The 14,867-nt window shown below is 55.2% G+C and overlaps 1 protein-coding gene across 4 annotated transcripts; it reads right to left on the reverse strand.

Annotated features, from left to right (window-relative positions):
* Nucleotides 1-212: 212 nt before the first annotated feature.
* Nucleotides 213-14,134, reverse strand: Mknk2 (MAPK interacting serine/threonine kinase 2). Of its 4 annotated transcripts, none has more exons than XM_070007897.1 (15): nucleotides 13,999-14,134; nucleotides 13,686-13,820; nucleotides 9,362-9,449; nucleotides 9,146-9,235; nucleotides 8,958-9,055; nucleotides 6,559-6,638; nucleotides 6,180-6,253; nucleotides 5,851-5,955; nucleotides 5,703-5,758; nucleotides 5,502-5,597; nucleotides 4,820-5,014; nucleotides 4,152-4,256; nucleotides 3,824-3,988; nucleotides 3,029-3,072; nucleotides 213-2,670 (listed from the first exon to the last, which is right to left on the reverse strand). In XM_070007897.1, exons 2-15 carry the CDS (start codon nucleotides 13,734-13,736, stop codon nucleotides 2,430-2,432), a joined length of 1,488 nt encoding a protein of 495 aa, XP_069863998.1. In that variant the 5' UTR covers nucleotides 13,737-13,820; nucleotides 13,999-14,134; the 3' UTR covers nucleotides 213-2,429. The 4 variants fall into 4 exon arrangements, with proteins under 4 accessions (XP_069863998.1, XP_069863997.1, XP_069864000.1 ...); XM_070007896.1 differs by having other exon boundaries at nucleotides 9,134-9,235; XM_070007899.1 differs by lacking the exon at nucleotides 9,362-9,449 and having other exon boundaries at nucleotides 9,134-9,235.
* Nucleotides 14,135-14,867: the final 733 nt, after the last annotated feature.

Consider the following 14,867-nt stretch of genomic DNA (forward strand, 5'->3'; position numbering starts at 1 on the left):
CTGGAACCAGATGCCTTCTCTCAGACCCTGCTTCTCCCTTCCCAGTCCTGCCTTCTCTGACATGACATACCCTGCCCAGAATTCCTACTTGGCAAGAATCCCCTCCCCGCCTCCGCTGCCCCACAGGCCCTCTGGATCCTGCCTTGGCAGCTCACTTGTTTGCAGGCTTGTCCAGACCATTACAATCACAGAAAACCAAGTGCACACATAGGGCAGGTTTTTATGAGTTTTATTAAATCCTTACAAAACAGAATACAAAATTCTGGCGTTGGTGTAAAGGAACTTTCGAGCTCTATCAGTTCACCTGATACAATGGAGATAAAGTGCTTGGATGTCTTCGCCCCACTTAGGAAAAAAAAAAAAAGTTTTTATTTTTTTTAAAATCTGTATGTGTGGCTTCTGAACCACTTTGTTATTGGCCGGTCCCTTCCCATGCACCGCCCAGTCATTCACAGTAAAGGCTCTAAGCAGTCCCCGGGTCAAAATGTGGAGGCGGTAGAGGAGTAAAGAAAAATGACAATGTCCCACCTCTGGGGAAAAAAGAAAACCCAAAGCTATTCCTTGTTGAGCCTTTTGGAGTAAGGTGGCCATGGGCACCTGCAGCAGGGAAAGGTCCATTTGTTCTTTTATACAAAAAGGCAGAGAAATCCCCAGGTGCAAAACTCAGAATCACTGATGGGGGAAGAGATGGGGTGTGGCCAAGCAGCTCCAGCCCCACCAGGGGTCTTTGGAAAGGCCAGTACACACAGGAGGGTAGGGGGCCCAAGAGCAAAGGATCACCAGGCCACCAGACTGCAATAATCTTACAAGACCAAGGGGAGGGCTGAGATGGGTGGACAGACCTTTTCTGAGCTCCCCTTCCCCCCCCCACAAAGGCCCCTCCAACATTCAAGTATTCTTTTGAGATCAGGGAGGGGGAGCAAATAAAATATTTTTTTAAAAAATCCCAAAACATTAAATGAGACAAATCCTGACTGGTTTGAGGCTGGTGGGGGGTGGGGGGGGGTTTACAATCCCTGCCCTGGAGACACCTGAGCAGACCTGGGGCTGGGGTGGGCGGTCCCCCTGACCAGCAGGGCCGTATAATGTAGAAAATGGGAATTGTATTGCATAGTAGTTCACGGCCAGGCCCAGGCGGTGGTATCCCCAGGCCCAGTGTCAGGCTGACCAGGCCTTGATGGAACTGGGGGAGAGTTAGCAAGGTCCCCCAGTAGACCATTCCAGCCTTTCCTGGGTGCCCCAAGGGTAGCTGAGGCAGTGGCAGCCCTTTTCCTGAAGGTGGGAACACCTAAATCGCTGCCCTTAGGGTTGGGAGCAGGAAAAGAGTCTAGAAACCTCTGGGTCTGGCCCCAGCTCTGAGAATAAGGGAACCAAACAGAACTTCCAAATGCCAGACTCAGGATACGACCATGGTCAAGCTGAGCCCTGAGAAGGGGCACGTGGGTGCCCTGGGGTGGGAAGATACTCTGGGACCCCACATTGGCGGATGGGCACCCGTCCAGTGGCTCACCCATCTTGGAACCAGCTGGGGACAAGGCTACTATGGCAACCCTCTTACTCCAACTTCAGTTCCTGGGGGAGTGGGGAGAGTGGGGAGGGGGCAGCTTGTCCTATGTCAGTTGCAATTTAAGGTCCAGCCAGGCCATGTCCAGCAGGCAGGGGCCTGCTCAGACAGACCTGAGAGAAAGCCTCGATTGTCATCTTCTCACCAGGAAAGGGAAAATGGGCCAACCTGGGCCCAGGGCCTGGGGAGTCCAGTGGGTGGGCTATCATCCACCCTGCCTGCCAGGCCCTCCTTCCAGAGACAAGAACAAGAAGCCCCCGATCTGCCCAACCAGGGTACTCTGGGTGTGAGGGATAAAGAGGCTACTGTTCTGTCACTAGGAGGAGAGACTGTCCCTGAAATTACTGAGGGCTGGGGAGGGGGGCATGGGAATGGTAACCCTGTAGCCCCCTGCCCTCCCTGCACTGGAAGACAGCAAGTTGGCTGGAAGCGGAGGGGGCAGACATCAGGCAGGGTGCCAATGGCTGGGTGGCGCACTGAGACCTTCACAGTACAGGCGAGCATCTTGGGGCGTAGCAGGCACTCCCCAGCCACACGCCCTCCACGCGCCCTCGGCTCTCCTTCTGGGCACTTACTTTGCTTTAAACACCATTAAGGGGGAGGGGGGGAAGGGAGCACAAAAACAAAAAAAAGTTGGAAGAGGGATGGGGGAAAAGGAAAAAACCCAACAGCAAAAACCTGTTAAAAAACAACAACAACAACAACAACAAAAAACCCAACCCACGCCCTCTGGCTGACTTCAGTGCTTGGAAATGCAACCAGAGGGGAGGGCAGCCCCTGGTCCCCGCCACCATAGCTTAAAAACCTTAGATCTGACGGGGGAAGGGGGCGACCTATGTACAGGGGGCCAGAGAAGGAGGGGGGGTCACACATGGTCCCCCACGAGGACCACAGGGGCAGCAGATAGGCTGGCTCTCTGCCGCCGCTGGGCCAGCTTGGACTCAGAGGGTGGGGACAGCTGCAGGCAGCGTGAGGTAGCATGGATGACAACGGGCTGGCCTTGGCCCTGGGCCTCCTCGGCCGCATCTTCCTCACGTTGGGCCAGCTGCCGGTTCATGGCGATGGCCTCGGCTGCGAAGGATGTGAGGTCTTTGGCACAGCTGTTTCTGGAACAGGATAAGGTAGAAGATGGTCACCCACAATACATCCTTCCTTGCTTCCCAAGTCATTAGGATCTTCATAGTGCCCTGGATAAGGGCTGCAAGATCCCTCCCTATCACCTGGGCCCCTCTGGACACCAGGGCTCCCAACTGGGAGCTCTGTGGAGTCACATGGTACCAGGCCATACAAGTGCTTGCAGTCCTTTTCCCCATGAATACTTGTACATCTCAAAAAGGCTGAAGGGCCAGTTTAATGGTGGAGCACATGCTTAGCACGTGGGAGACCCTGGGCTCCATCCCCAGCACCACAGAAAGAGAAGTCTAATCGTGTAGTCCCCACCCCACCTCTGGAGGTGAGCCTTACCTCTGTAGGACCATGGGTGTGGGCAAGGTGTTCTCGGGGGCACACTGCAATGAGACAGCATAGCCAGGATTAGAGAGCATGCCAGTCCACCCCAAAGAGCTAATTAGGAATGTGGCCAAGGGAAGCCGTAAATTTCCCAGCCAATCTCCCACCTGAGAGGCTGGGTGCAGATGGGGCCAGGGAACCTAAGCCACGCTGAGGATGGGAGCAGGACCGCAGCCCTGCTAATATTCTGATGTACTCCTGTGTGTGTGTGTGGGGGGGGGGGGGGAGTGATCCAGTGGACAGCTTCCAGTCCAAGTCCTCCCAGCCTCTATTCTCAAATAAGACTTGGATGTTTCCAGAAGGGGTCTGAAGCTGCCCTTGTCTGCGGTTCCAAGAGACCTCAGTTTTCTGCTATTAGGAAAGCTTGCTGCTTTTCCTGTAATCTCACTCCCTTGGGATGGCAGCTGAGCCTTCATAAGCCTGGGGAAATGTCCAGCCTTTCCCAGACAGACTGGCAGGCCAGAGGGTACGCTGGCCCTGCCCCTGAGGTTGGTTAGCACGTGCTACCTGCTGACCTCGCAACTCAGGCACAGGGACGGCGTGGTGGGGATTCTCTGAGCAGCCCCAATTGACTTTTAGGTGGACAGTGGGGATTTTAGCTGCCCTCATAGCTCAGGGCTATGCCCTGGAGATCTACACCTAGGCTTGATGTATCTGCTAGAGTGCCCACAGACTTGCTGTGACATATAGCCATCAATAGTTGGAGGGAGATGGGCATCCCCCTCTTCTTATAGGCATGCTGGGGCTTACCCCCTGCACCCAGGGGTGCTGCAGGACTTGGGCAGCACTCAGCCTCTGCTTGGCATCACGGACGAGCAGCTTGGAGATGAGGTCTTTGGCAGCAAAGGAGATGTGAGCCCAGTCCTTGTCGGGGAATTCATACTTGCCCTCCTGGATGCTCTCAAACAGCATGTTCTAGGGGTAGGATGTAGAGGAGTCAGTGAGCTTGCAAGGCCATGGCCACATCCCCTGCAACCTTCCCGCCCCCCCCCCGCCCCCCGAGGGAAGACCTGGATACCACTGACTGCCAGGGACTCCCAGACCTGACTAGGTAACCCTAACTTATGACCTGGCTCACATGTAGAGAGGGATGTGAAACCTGCCATCCAGAATATAGGGTGTTGAGGGTAAGGGGAAGCTGGAGGGGCCAGGGTCCTGGGACCAGCTGACGGGTCTGGTGGCTCTGGAGGACACAAAAAGGCAGGAGCTGGGTATTGGTGGCTCATGCCTGTAACCCTAGCTACTCTGGAGATTGATATCTAAGGACCAAAATTCAAGGCGGGTCCAGGCAGAAAAGTGGTTAATTGGAGAATTAACCACCAAAAAGCAAAAGTAGAGATGTGGCTCAAGTGGTAGAGCTTTACCCTTAGAGCAAAAAGATTCAAGGACAATCCTCAAGCCTGAGGTCAAGCCTAGGACCAGTACCACACACCCCCACTCCACCCCCCTCAAAAAAAGAATAAAAGAGGTATGTGTGGGGAGGTATCCAGAGCTGACTTTGAAAACATTGCCCACGTGGCTCGATTTTTAAAAAGGGAGCTCAGCAGCCTGGCTCCAGGGAGATACAAGTCATGAATGCTAAGTTCACACTGTGGACAGTCATCCTGAACCACCTCTTGACCTGTGTGTCCCTTGACCTGTGTGCTTTCTCCCCTGGTCTTCGGAACTCTGGAAGGAGGTCTTGCACTGCCCTGTGGACGCTGGCCCCTCTGGGGAGGTTAGGTTAGCACCAGGGTGGGAATGCACCTGGCAGGCAGGGCAGGCCTCCCCTCGGTCCCAGCCACAGTCACTGCCACAGTGGCCCACAAAGGGTGGATAGCCACTGAGCAGGATGTAGAGAATGACCCCCAGGCTCCACAGGTCACAGCGTTTGTCGTAGATGCTGGCTTCCTCGCTGAAGGCCTCCACCACCTCTGGGGCCATGTACTCCGCGGAGCCACACTGCGGGCCAGGAAGGTGAGGTCAGCCTAGGCCCACTGCAGCTCAGCAACAGTAGCCTCCCCATCTCTGCTAATTGGGCCATTAAGAGCAGCTACCAGGCCTGTTCCCACCCACTCATCAGGTACATGGAACTCAAGCCAAAAACCCACTAGCTCCACCCTCATATTCAGCTTGACCTGTTAAGTGGATGCAAGGAATCTGACTCTTCCATCCCCCTCCCCGTTTGAACCTGCCTCCACTCTCATCTTCACCACTGCAATCAGTATTTGCTGCTGGGTTCCAGCCCTGTCCAATCAGGAGGGGGTAAGAACCCATTCCCCACTCTCCACCCAGCCAATCCAAAGCTATTGCTAGGTGGAAGTGGAAGTTCCGCAGGTCAGAGTTGCAGAGCCTGCACAAGTATCTCAAAGTCATGTAAGCATGGCCTGGGTCTATGCAGCCTCTCCCTGTACCCCTCTGTGGTTGTCTCTGGCCCTGCAGCCCTCACCGGTGTGAGCAGCTCTGGGGTAGAGATGGGGGAGCAGTCTCCATTGAGTTTGATGCCGCTGCCCAAGTCGAAGTCACAGATCTTCACTGGGGACACCTGGAGGGTCAGCAGGGGGCTGTGGAAGGGGTCCAGCCCTGGGGCCTATGGAGGGACACTCCTAAGGGCGACCCACCTGGGCCTGGGGCAGGTTATCTGCCTCACCTGGTTAGGGTGTTCACAGAGGATGTTCTCCGGCTTTAGGTCCCTATGGGCGATGCCTGGGGGAAACAGAGCAGGGGGTTAGGCATGGAAGCATCTCTAAGAATCCTGGTTAGGTGGGCTGCACATCCTGGCTGGCTCCACAACCTACCTTTGTTGTGTAGGAAGTCCAAGGCACTGGCCACATCCTGCACCACGACGCTGGCCTCCAGCTCATTAAAGTGCCGCCGCTTGTGGATGTGGCTCAGGATGGAGCCTAGAGCAAAGTGTGGTGAGAACACTAGTCACCCCCAGGGTTCAGGGCTCATCCCGTGCTCATCTCTACCCTGGCAGGAAATCTACTAGGTTCCTTGGGTCCATCCCACAAGCCCCCTCCTGAGTCAGAAAGGTCCTTTCAGGTGGCTCTGAGCTGCAATGCCACAAGGACCCAGCTGGAAATGTCTCCCTCACCCCTACCCCTCACCAGGAGCCCCTACCCACCACCACGCATCTTCTCAAACACCAGGTAGAAGCGGTCCTCCTCTTCGAAGAATTCAATCAGCTCTAGAACATTCCTATAGATGGGGTAGGGGCAGGAGAAGAGCTGAGGTTTTCTGAGGCTTCTATGTACCTGCTTGCTGTCCAGCCGAGGAAGTGCAACCCTACCTGCGCCATCTGCCCATAGGAAGGCAAGGACTTGGGACCATGGGCCCACTTTCACCCAGCCCATCTGGAACTGCCAGTTGCCCACTACTGAGCCCACCCACAACACCCAGCTGAGCCTGGCCAGCATTCTGCTGGGTGATGTGGTACTCAGGCCCATTCATCCATGGAAAGATGGCTTGGGGCCCAGCACTGTGGCCGGAGTAGGTCACCTTACCTGTGTCCCTGGCACTGGTACAGCATCTCCACCTCCCGGAAAACCCTGCTGCGGATGTGGCCTGGCTGCTTCTCAATGATCTGGAATAGGCGGGAGACAGGACATCACCCAGGTCAGCAGCACCCACTCACAACCCAAAAGAGGCAGAAGATACTCCCCCCAGCCCCTGATTTTCCCTGGACTCTGCCTGCAATTCCACTATCTAAGCTTCTACTTTTCAACTTGAGAAAAGCAGGGCTTTCCTACTGGGGCCTGGAATTTGCTGAAGTGAGAACTGAGGTGTCAGCACAAGCAGGGGGCACTATGCCTCCCTGGCAGCAGCACCAGCCAGGGAAGGGAAAGCAAGAGATGATAAGGCAGTCAGGCAGCTCACCACCCTCCCCCATCCTGGAGAGTTTGTGCTCCCTCCCCACAGGGCCCTAGCCACCTTTGCTTTCAGAGTAGGAGACAGGCCTCTAAGCTCTCCGCAGGCCCAGGCTAGGATGTTTTCCAGGGATGTTCATGCTAGCCCTCACCTGGTGGGTCAGAGGCCAGTGACTACTATTTTAGTCTGTGTGTGGGGTCCCCACTGCCTAGATACTGTCCTGTATGGCCTGTGACAAACACAGCTGTCCCAGAAAGGGAACTTGTAAGATACCCTCTCATGAAGCCTCTGCTGAAAGTCGAAGCTGGAGTGCTCTGAATAGTTCTGGATAAAAGTGAACCCCATCATGATCCTGAGGAGAGTGGGCACCACAGACAGGGGCAGAGACCCCTGTGTGAAATGACAGCATTCCTCAACCCCATAGTACTGTGGCTGTCCTGCTCACCCAGTCTGGCTCTCCTCTACCTCCTAGTCTCCCAAATTCAGGCGAAGTCTTCCCACTAGCATCACACTTCAATGTCACTGAGACAGATCTCCAGATTCTAGCACTGACTATGCCAAGTTACAACAAGGTAACAATGAAGCCACACAGGGTGACTCAGTTTCTCTGTCAAACCAGGTCTCAGGAAGCAAGGTTCCCCTAAAGGGTCACTAGGAGGAAAGTGCTAAGATGGAAGCCTGCCCTGCATGTCTAATTTTCTGGTACCTTGGCTCAGGGGACTAGGATGACGAGGCTCCTTGGGGACAGGGACCAGCCATTCAGACCTAGCCTCTCTTACTGTCCACATGACGAGACTCTACTTCTCTTCCTCCTGTCACACTAAGATGCAGGAGCCACAATCCAGGCCTGGACAGTTAATTAACCAGGGCCTACAGGCCTCTAGCCAACCCCACTCACCAGGGGGCACTTGCCCTCCTGCCTGGGCCGCCAGCCCTCTAGCAGCACCATCCAGCTTGGAACTGGATGTAGGGTCACGAGGGAAACCTGGAAGGCTTCTCAGAACACGGAGCTGTGGCACACTAGGTCCTTTTCAGGGCTCCAGTTCCAGATTGTTACACATACCCAGGGCACAGAGGGTACATACACGGATGGACAGGAAGACATAAGATGGCTTCATGGGGCTGGGAAGGTGGCTCAGTGGTAGAGTGCTTGCCTCGCATGCATGAAGCCCTGGGCTTGATTCCTCAGAACCATACACACACACAAAAAGCCAGAAGTGGTGCTGTGGCTCAAGTGGTAGAGTGCTAGCCTTGAGCAAAAGAAGCTCAGGCACAGTGCCCAGGCCCAGAGTCCAAGCCCCAGGACTAGGGAGAGGAAAAAAAAAAAAAAAAAAAAAAGATGCCTTCACAGGCCTGTACTGGTTTTCTCAAATTTGCAGCTCCCTCTGAGGCTTACATATGACACCACTGCTTTATTTATTTTTTTGCTGGTTCTAGCATTTAAACTCAGGGTCTGGGCATTGCTAGTGCTCCACCACTTGAGCTACAGCTCTACTCCAGGCTTTTTGGTGGTTAATCAGAGATAAGAGTCCCATGGACTTTGAACTGTGGTCCGCAGATCTAGCCTCCTCAGTACCTATGATTACAGGTGTGAACCACCAGAGCCCAACTTGACACCACTGTTTTTGGTTTTATTTTCTGAGACAGGGTCTAGCTCTGTTTTCCAAGTACTGTGATTATAAGTTTATGCTACATTACTTGATGACATTGCCTTTTGGTCCCTGAAAGCAATCCTCTAAGTAACTGTCTTCCTCAGACTAAAGAGACTCAGAGCTAGGACACAATCTGAAAGACTCAGCAGGCCAGCTCAGCTTCTAATCAGCTGTCAACAGCCACAGGTCCTTGGCCACTGGTGTATGGGGTAGACGGGGGCCAGAGAAAATGGTCACTTCCCGCTGGGACTTGGGGCTTGGCAGAGTTGACCTGCATTCATGGGGTAGCCTGAGTCACCAGGCCTGGGGCCATTTTTAGACACTGGTTTTCCCCAGCTGTTGTCTAGGAGCTTGAATGCCACCCTGGTGACAGGATAGCTCACCTTGACAGCATACTCATGGTTGGTGATGAGGTTGACACAGGTCTGCACTCGGGCATGGGCTCCTTCCCCAAGCACATCCTCCTGCAGCTGGTAGACATCTAAGAGGCATAGGGAAGGGGTGAGGAGGCAGAGCCCAGTACTATCTCCCTGATACCCCAACCTGCAACCCCGCTCACCTTCGAACCTGCCTGAGAAGCTGTCTGTGGCACGACATCGCTTTTTCTTCCGGCCTCTCTTCTTTGCATCTGGGATGTCAATAGGCTGGCTTGCAGGCATGTCTAGGGTGGGGGAGTGCACAGGCTCAGGATGAGCTGCCCAGCCTAGCCTAGCTTCCCATGGAACCCCACCCTCCCCCTCTGCCAAGAGAACCCTGGGCACCACACCCCTCCCCCTCAGGCCCTCACCAGGGCGGGCCTCGCACTGTGGGCTGAAGTCTGCTTCACCGTGGTGGGCCGGGTCTAGGGAGAAGGCCAGCTCGAAAGGATTCTGCCCCTGCAGGTTAGGAGAGGGCTGTGAGGCTCAGCCTTTCAGGCTGGGCCCCAACACACAGAATCAGGAAGCAGGTGGGGAAGCAGGGGACTCCACCTCTTAGGAACGACCTCCTCTCTTCACCACACAAAGTGGGTGGCTTTCAATGTGGGTAGTGTCCTAAGTCCTTAGCAGGGCACTGGTCAGAAATAGTATCTCCTGGGGTCTATGAGTTCCATTATCCAGGGGTTTCCCCAGGAGACACCGAGCATGTAGGGGGCCATCACAACTGTCATATGCTTCATGTTCTGAGCATGGAGTGGGTGAAGGCCAGGGATGCTGCTCCATATCCTTTAGTGCCAAGGTCACTTCTCACTATGTCCACCATGAGAAAAATGACTTTTTTTTGGCCAGTCCTAGGGCTTAAACTCAGGGCCTGGGCACTGTACTTGAGCAGTTTTGCTCAAGGCTAATGCATTACCATTTGAGCCACACCTCTATTTCCAGCTTTTTTGGTAGTTAATTGGAAAGAAGAGTATCACAGATGGGATGGCTTCAAACCTCAACCTTCAGACCTTAGCCTCCTGAGTAGCTAGAATTATAGATGAGCCATCTAGAAACCTGTGCCCAGCTAGAAACCTGACTTTCCACTTCTAGCCCAGGACTGAGTAATGAAAGGGACACAGCTTGGGTCTCAGTGAGCTATGTACAGAAAGGAGACAGCCTCCGAGGCCCGATGATCTCAGAACTGGGATGTGGCAAGGCAGCAGCCTTCAGGCAGGGCTGCCAATCTGCTTTCCCAGTGGCCTCCTGGACTGTATCAGAGTGGCTGAGCCCTACGTGGATGACACTGCAAGCAGCCCACGGCCTTTGGGATCTTGGTTTCCCTCTGAATTGGGGCTCCCTCTCCTCCCTGTAAATAGCTTGCTCTTGCTCTTTCCTTGTTTAGAGGATCTGTGACTACCATGCTTGGTGTTCTGGAAGGCCACAGAGATGAGAGTCACCTGATTTCACAGGTATGTGGTGTCCCATGATCACCACCTGCTCTGTGCATCCAAGCCCTCTCCTGAGAACACAGAATTGATCCTACAGCAGTTACCAGAGCACACAGAGCGTCATATTTGATGGTGGCCAGAGACTAGCTATGTCACTCCTAGCTCCAGTACTGTGGGTCACCCCTGGAGCTCCTCCAGATCCTGAACTGCTAACTAAGACAACCATTTGGTTCTAGCTCATGCCTAGAGCTTAGGTAGGTAACAAAGCAACACAGGGTATGAAGGAGGGTTTGAAATCCTGAACAGAAAAGATGGAGGCTGAAAAATCAAGAGAAAAATTTTCCTGGCCCTGAACAGAAGAATGCTGAAATAAATATATTTCCACAAATCAATGAGACATACTGGGCTGAGACTGTCTGCCTGAGAGCTGGGCACAGAGCTATAGCAGGGTAAGCCAGGGAACCTGGACATCTAGGAGAGCCATCTAACAGAGAAGCCCCCTCTAGGAGACCCTAAGGAGAGCAGAAGGCACCACAGTCAATGGGTTGATCCCAGAGGGGAGGCCAGCAGGAATGAAAGGCAGTCTAGGCCCTCCCTACCTCCTCACTGCACTGCCCTGGCAGATAGTTGCTAGGAGCCTGGCAGAGAAGGAACCCCAGTCAACCAAGCAGAGAAGCATGCACACCTAGTGCTCAGATAAGGCACCCTGTCCAGAACCCCAGAGTAACAACCATACAAGGCAGGTGACTAGGAGGAAGGGTGGGCATGAGGCTTGAGATCTTAAGCTGCCTCAAACTCTAGGAATCTCTTAAGGATGAAAAGGGCTAAGAGGCCACTGGGCCCAGTCTGAGCTTCTAGCCTTATCCAATGAAAGGACAGATCTACAAGGGCCAGGGCACCAGGCTTGGTCACCCTCACCCACAGGGATTTTCGGTCCTATCTTGGATCCTCCTCTTTAGAACCTTAAAAATAAATAAATAAATAAAAATTAGGAGATTTGCCAGGTGCCCACGGCTCACACCTGTAATCCTAGCTACTCAGGAGGCTGAGTTTTTTGTTTTTGTTTTTGTTTTTGCCATCCTGGGGCTTGAACTCAGGGCCTGGGCTCTGTCCCTGAACCTCTCTGTGCTCAAGGCTAGTGCTCTACCACTTGAGCTATAGCACCACTTTGGCTTTTTCTGTTTATGTGGTACCAAGGAATTGAACCCAGAGGTTCATGCATGCTAGACAAGCACTCTACCACTGAGCCACATTCCCAGCCTCAGGAGGCTGAGCTCTGAGGATTGCAGCTCAAAGCTAGCCTAGGCAGTAAAGTCCCCATTAGACTCTTATCTCCAACTTAACAACAATGAACAACTCAAAAACTGGAAGTGGCACTGTGGCTCAAGTGCTATCTTTGAACACAAGCAGTCTCAGAGACAGCTTCCAGACCCTGAGTTCAAGCTCCAAAACTGACAAAAAAAAAAAAAATTAGGAAGCTTAATGGAGGCATGGCTCAAGTGGCAGAGTGCCATCTCTGAGTGCAAAACCCAAGCAAGAGCATGAGGCCCTGCGTTCAAGCTCTAGTACTGGTGCATGCATGCACATGTGTGTACATACACACAGAGATATACACACACACAAACACAAAATAGTATGGATTGGTAGCAGAGCATTCACCTAGCACTTAGTGTGTTTGAGGTTCTGGGTTTCATCCCCCCAAACCAAAATAACAATTAAATAAATGGAAGATAAACCCAGGAGACCTGGCAAATGTGATTCTCTGCTATGTTGCAGACTGTTCCAAGAAAACAGCCATGTGTGTGTGTGTGGGGGGGGGGATGGTTGGGGGAATCCTGGGAGGAGAGTCCTTGAATGATGGGCCCCTAGCCACCTGGAGGGCAGTCTCCTGGCCAGAGGACCTCTGTCCATTCCCCCTCTTGCCTCCCTGATGCATTCCCACTGTCCAGACACAGCTATGCGTAGGCCATGCAGAGGCCAGCCTGCAGTCAATCCTAAACCGTGTGGGTAGCCTAGTCCCAGCCTGCCCTGGGTCTGGCTGTGGGCCTTGAGTCAGCAGGCCCTGGCAGGAGGTGGCTGGAACCATCCAGAAAACTCGGGTTTGCTTTGGCTATCTCACTGGCCCCGTGCTGGCCCTGTCTTAGCTTCCACCCAGCTCCAAGAAAGACCACTATAAGTGACCTCTCAGATCCATCCCTCTTAAGCCCCAGCCCCTACATGCTGCTGGCCAAGGCATGGCTACCCTAGGAGAAACAGGGATGACAGGCATGTAGAGAAGGGGTGGGGCAACTGGCTGGAGACACTGGCTGGACAGGCCTGGGAATTCTTCTCTAGGCACTACACACTTCTCCCACACTGATGTGGGTGAATGTGTACACTACACACACACATACACACACTCTCTCATACATACACACAAGTCCTGCCTTCTCTGTAAGAGGGCAACAGGTCCCTGCCCCCAAGGAAGCCCAGGGAAGCCATTACATAACCCAGCCTGTCGGGTGGGGCAGTCAAACTGACATCACTGCGTCCCCAGGGCCAGGCCCCGCGGGGGCTTTAAGCCCAAGCACCTGCCGTTTTCACCACCCCAAGATTCACTCATCTGAGACCAGGAATCAGCAGTCACAAGCCTCTGCAGAAACTTCCCGCTCAGACAGGAAATAGCACTTTGGGCCTGAGGTATCTGGGGAGGGGCATTCAATCACTCCCCAGGCCACCAGGGGGTGAGAGTCAGGGGACCAACCTCGCCAAGGATTCCTGAAAGTAAGTCCTCACAAGCCAAAGGGGCGGACAGGGCTGGGGCCTGTTGATCCCTCCCAAACAGGGCACAACCAGCTGGGGCTTGCAGGAAAACGAGGGCCTCCCCAGGGATTGCTGGAGGAGGGAATCACACAGAGCACAGGAGATTGGACTGTGGCCCAGTGAGACCCCCGCTCTTCTCGCCCCCCTTACACCAGCACACACATGGCTGGGGCATGTAGGGGAGCTACACAGCTCCTGGCAGAAGGGGGGGGGGCTCCGAGGCCCGACTGGGGTTCCTGGAGATTTCACAGGCCAGAGCTGGAGACAGGGCTGCGGCTTTCTGACCCCTCCCTCTCAGCGCACACCCGGCTGGGACAGTCCCAGGAACAGGCGGGCGGGGGAGGGCAGGGGGGGGAGGAGGCGGGCTACACGAGCCTCCTCCGGGACGGGCTCTGGTCCCCCCACACGGGCCACTTTGGTGGTCCAGTCCCGCAGCAGCCCTTCAACACAGACAGGCCCTCACCTTGAACGAACGGTGGAAGCCCTGAAGTTCGGCTGTTTTCTTCTGCACCATCTTCTGTCCGGGCCCCGCCAGCGGGGGAGGGGACGCAGGGCCCGGGGGGCGGCCCGGGGGCGGGGGGCGGCCGGGGAGGCGACCCTTGGGGCAGACCAGACAAAGAGAGAGGGCGGTGAGCGGCGGCGGCGGCGGCGGCTAGCCTGCGGGGAGCGCGGCCCCGAGCAGGCGGCGAGGGTTCCGGTGGGGCCCGCTCTCCACACACAGCCCGGGGTCGGCGCCGGGAGGGGGGAGGGGGGAGCCCCGGGGGAGGAGAGCTCACCGAGATCGGGCTCGGGCCGGGGCCGCAATGCCGCCTCCGCCCGACGTCGCACAGCCCGGACCCCGCTCCGCGGACCGCGCGGGGAACAGCGCCGCCACCGCCGCCACCTCCGCGGACTCCTCTGCCAGGGCTACTGCTGCCGCCGCCGAGAGGAGCCGGGCGCGTCGCCGCTGCCGCCGTTTTTATAGACCCGGCCCTGGCTTCGCCCCGCCCCCCGACGCAGCCCCGGCCCTGGCCACGCCCCCTATGAGCGGCGGGAGGCGGAGCCTGAGGGACGCTCGGGACGCAGTGTGAGGCTGCGCGTTCTGGGTCCGGGAAGACCGTCTTGCGCCTGCGCAGTAGGGCATACGGGGCTCCGGCTACCCATTTCTAGTACCCATCCGGCGGGAGGTGTGGGCGGACTTGGGCGGGTTCTCGGGACTTCCCGAGGCTCGGAGATCTGCGGAACTATGACCACGAGCCCAGTCCTGCAGGACAAGATCCCCTAGCCTGACTGCTGCGACCTAAGATACTTAGACCATGCACCTCAGAACGTTTTGAGACCCATTTCCTCCCTCCTTTTTAATGCAGGATGAGGACACCACGGCCTACATCCTGCCTCTTGCCTAGGGAACAGGAATGCCTCCAGGAAGCTCCCCAAAAATTTACTCCCTTGTTAATAGTGACCAGAAGAGAGGACAGAGACGGGAGGAGGCTTCCTCAGTCCTGGAACTGCGTTTCAGGGGAAACCAGGATCCCCTACTGACTGGATAGAAGCCCCTGGTGTGTGCATAGCTGGACAGGAGGTTAAAAAACCATTCCAATTCTGCTAGAAGCCAAGTACTACGTTTGCTTAAGCCTGTAATCCTAGCTACTCAGGAGGCTAAGAT

Source organism: Dipodomys merriami, unplaced genomic scaffold (genome assembly GCF_024711535.1).
Source record: "Dipodomys merriami isolate MVZ:Mamm:240054 unplaced genomic scaffold, mDipMer1.0.p SCAF_70, whole genome shotgun sequence".
Taxonomy (NCBI): domain Eukaryota; kingdom Metazoa; phylum Chordata; class Mammalia; order Rodentia; family Heteromyidae; genus Dipodomys; species Dipodomys merriami.

Coding starts and splice junctions, on each gene's coding strand:
- Mknk2 (XM_070007896.1), bottom strand. CDS start 13,736: ATGGTGCAGAAGAAAACAGCCGAACTTCAGGGCTTCCACCGTTCGTTC. Junction 9,056..9,133: donor CTTCTCAGGCAGGTTCGAAG/GTGAGCGGGGTT, acceptor TATGCCTCTTAG/ATGTCTACCAGCTGCAGGAG. Junction 3,073..3,823: donor AGCACCCCTGGGTGCAGGGG/GTAAGCCCCAGC, acceptor GTCTCATTGCAG/TGTGCCCCCGAGAACACCTT.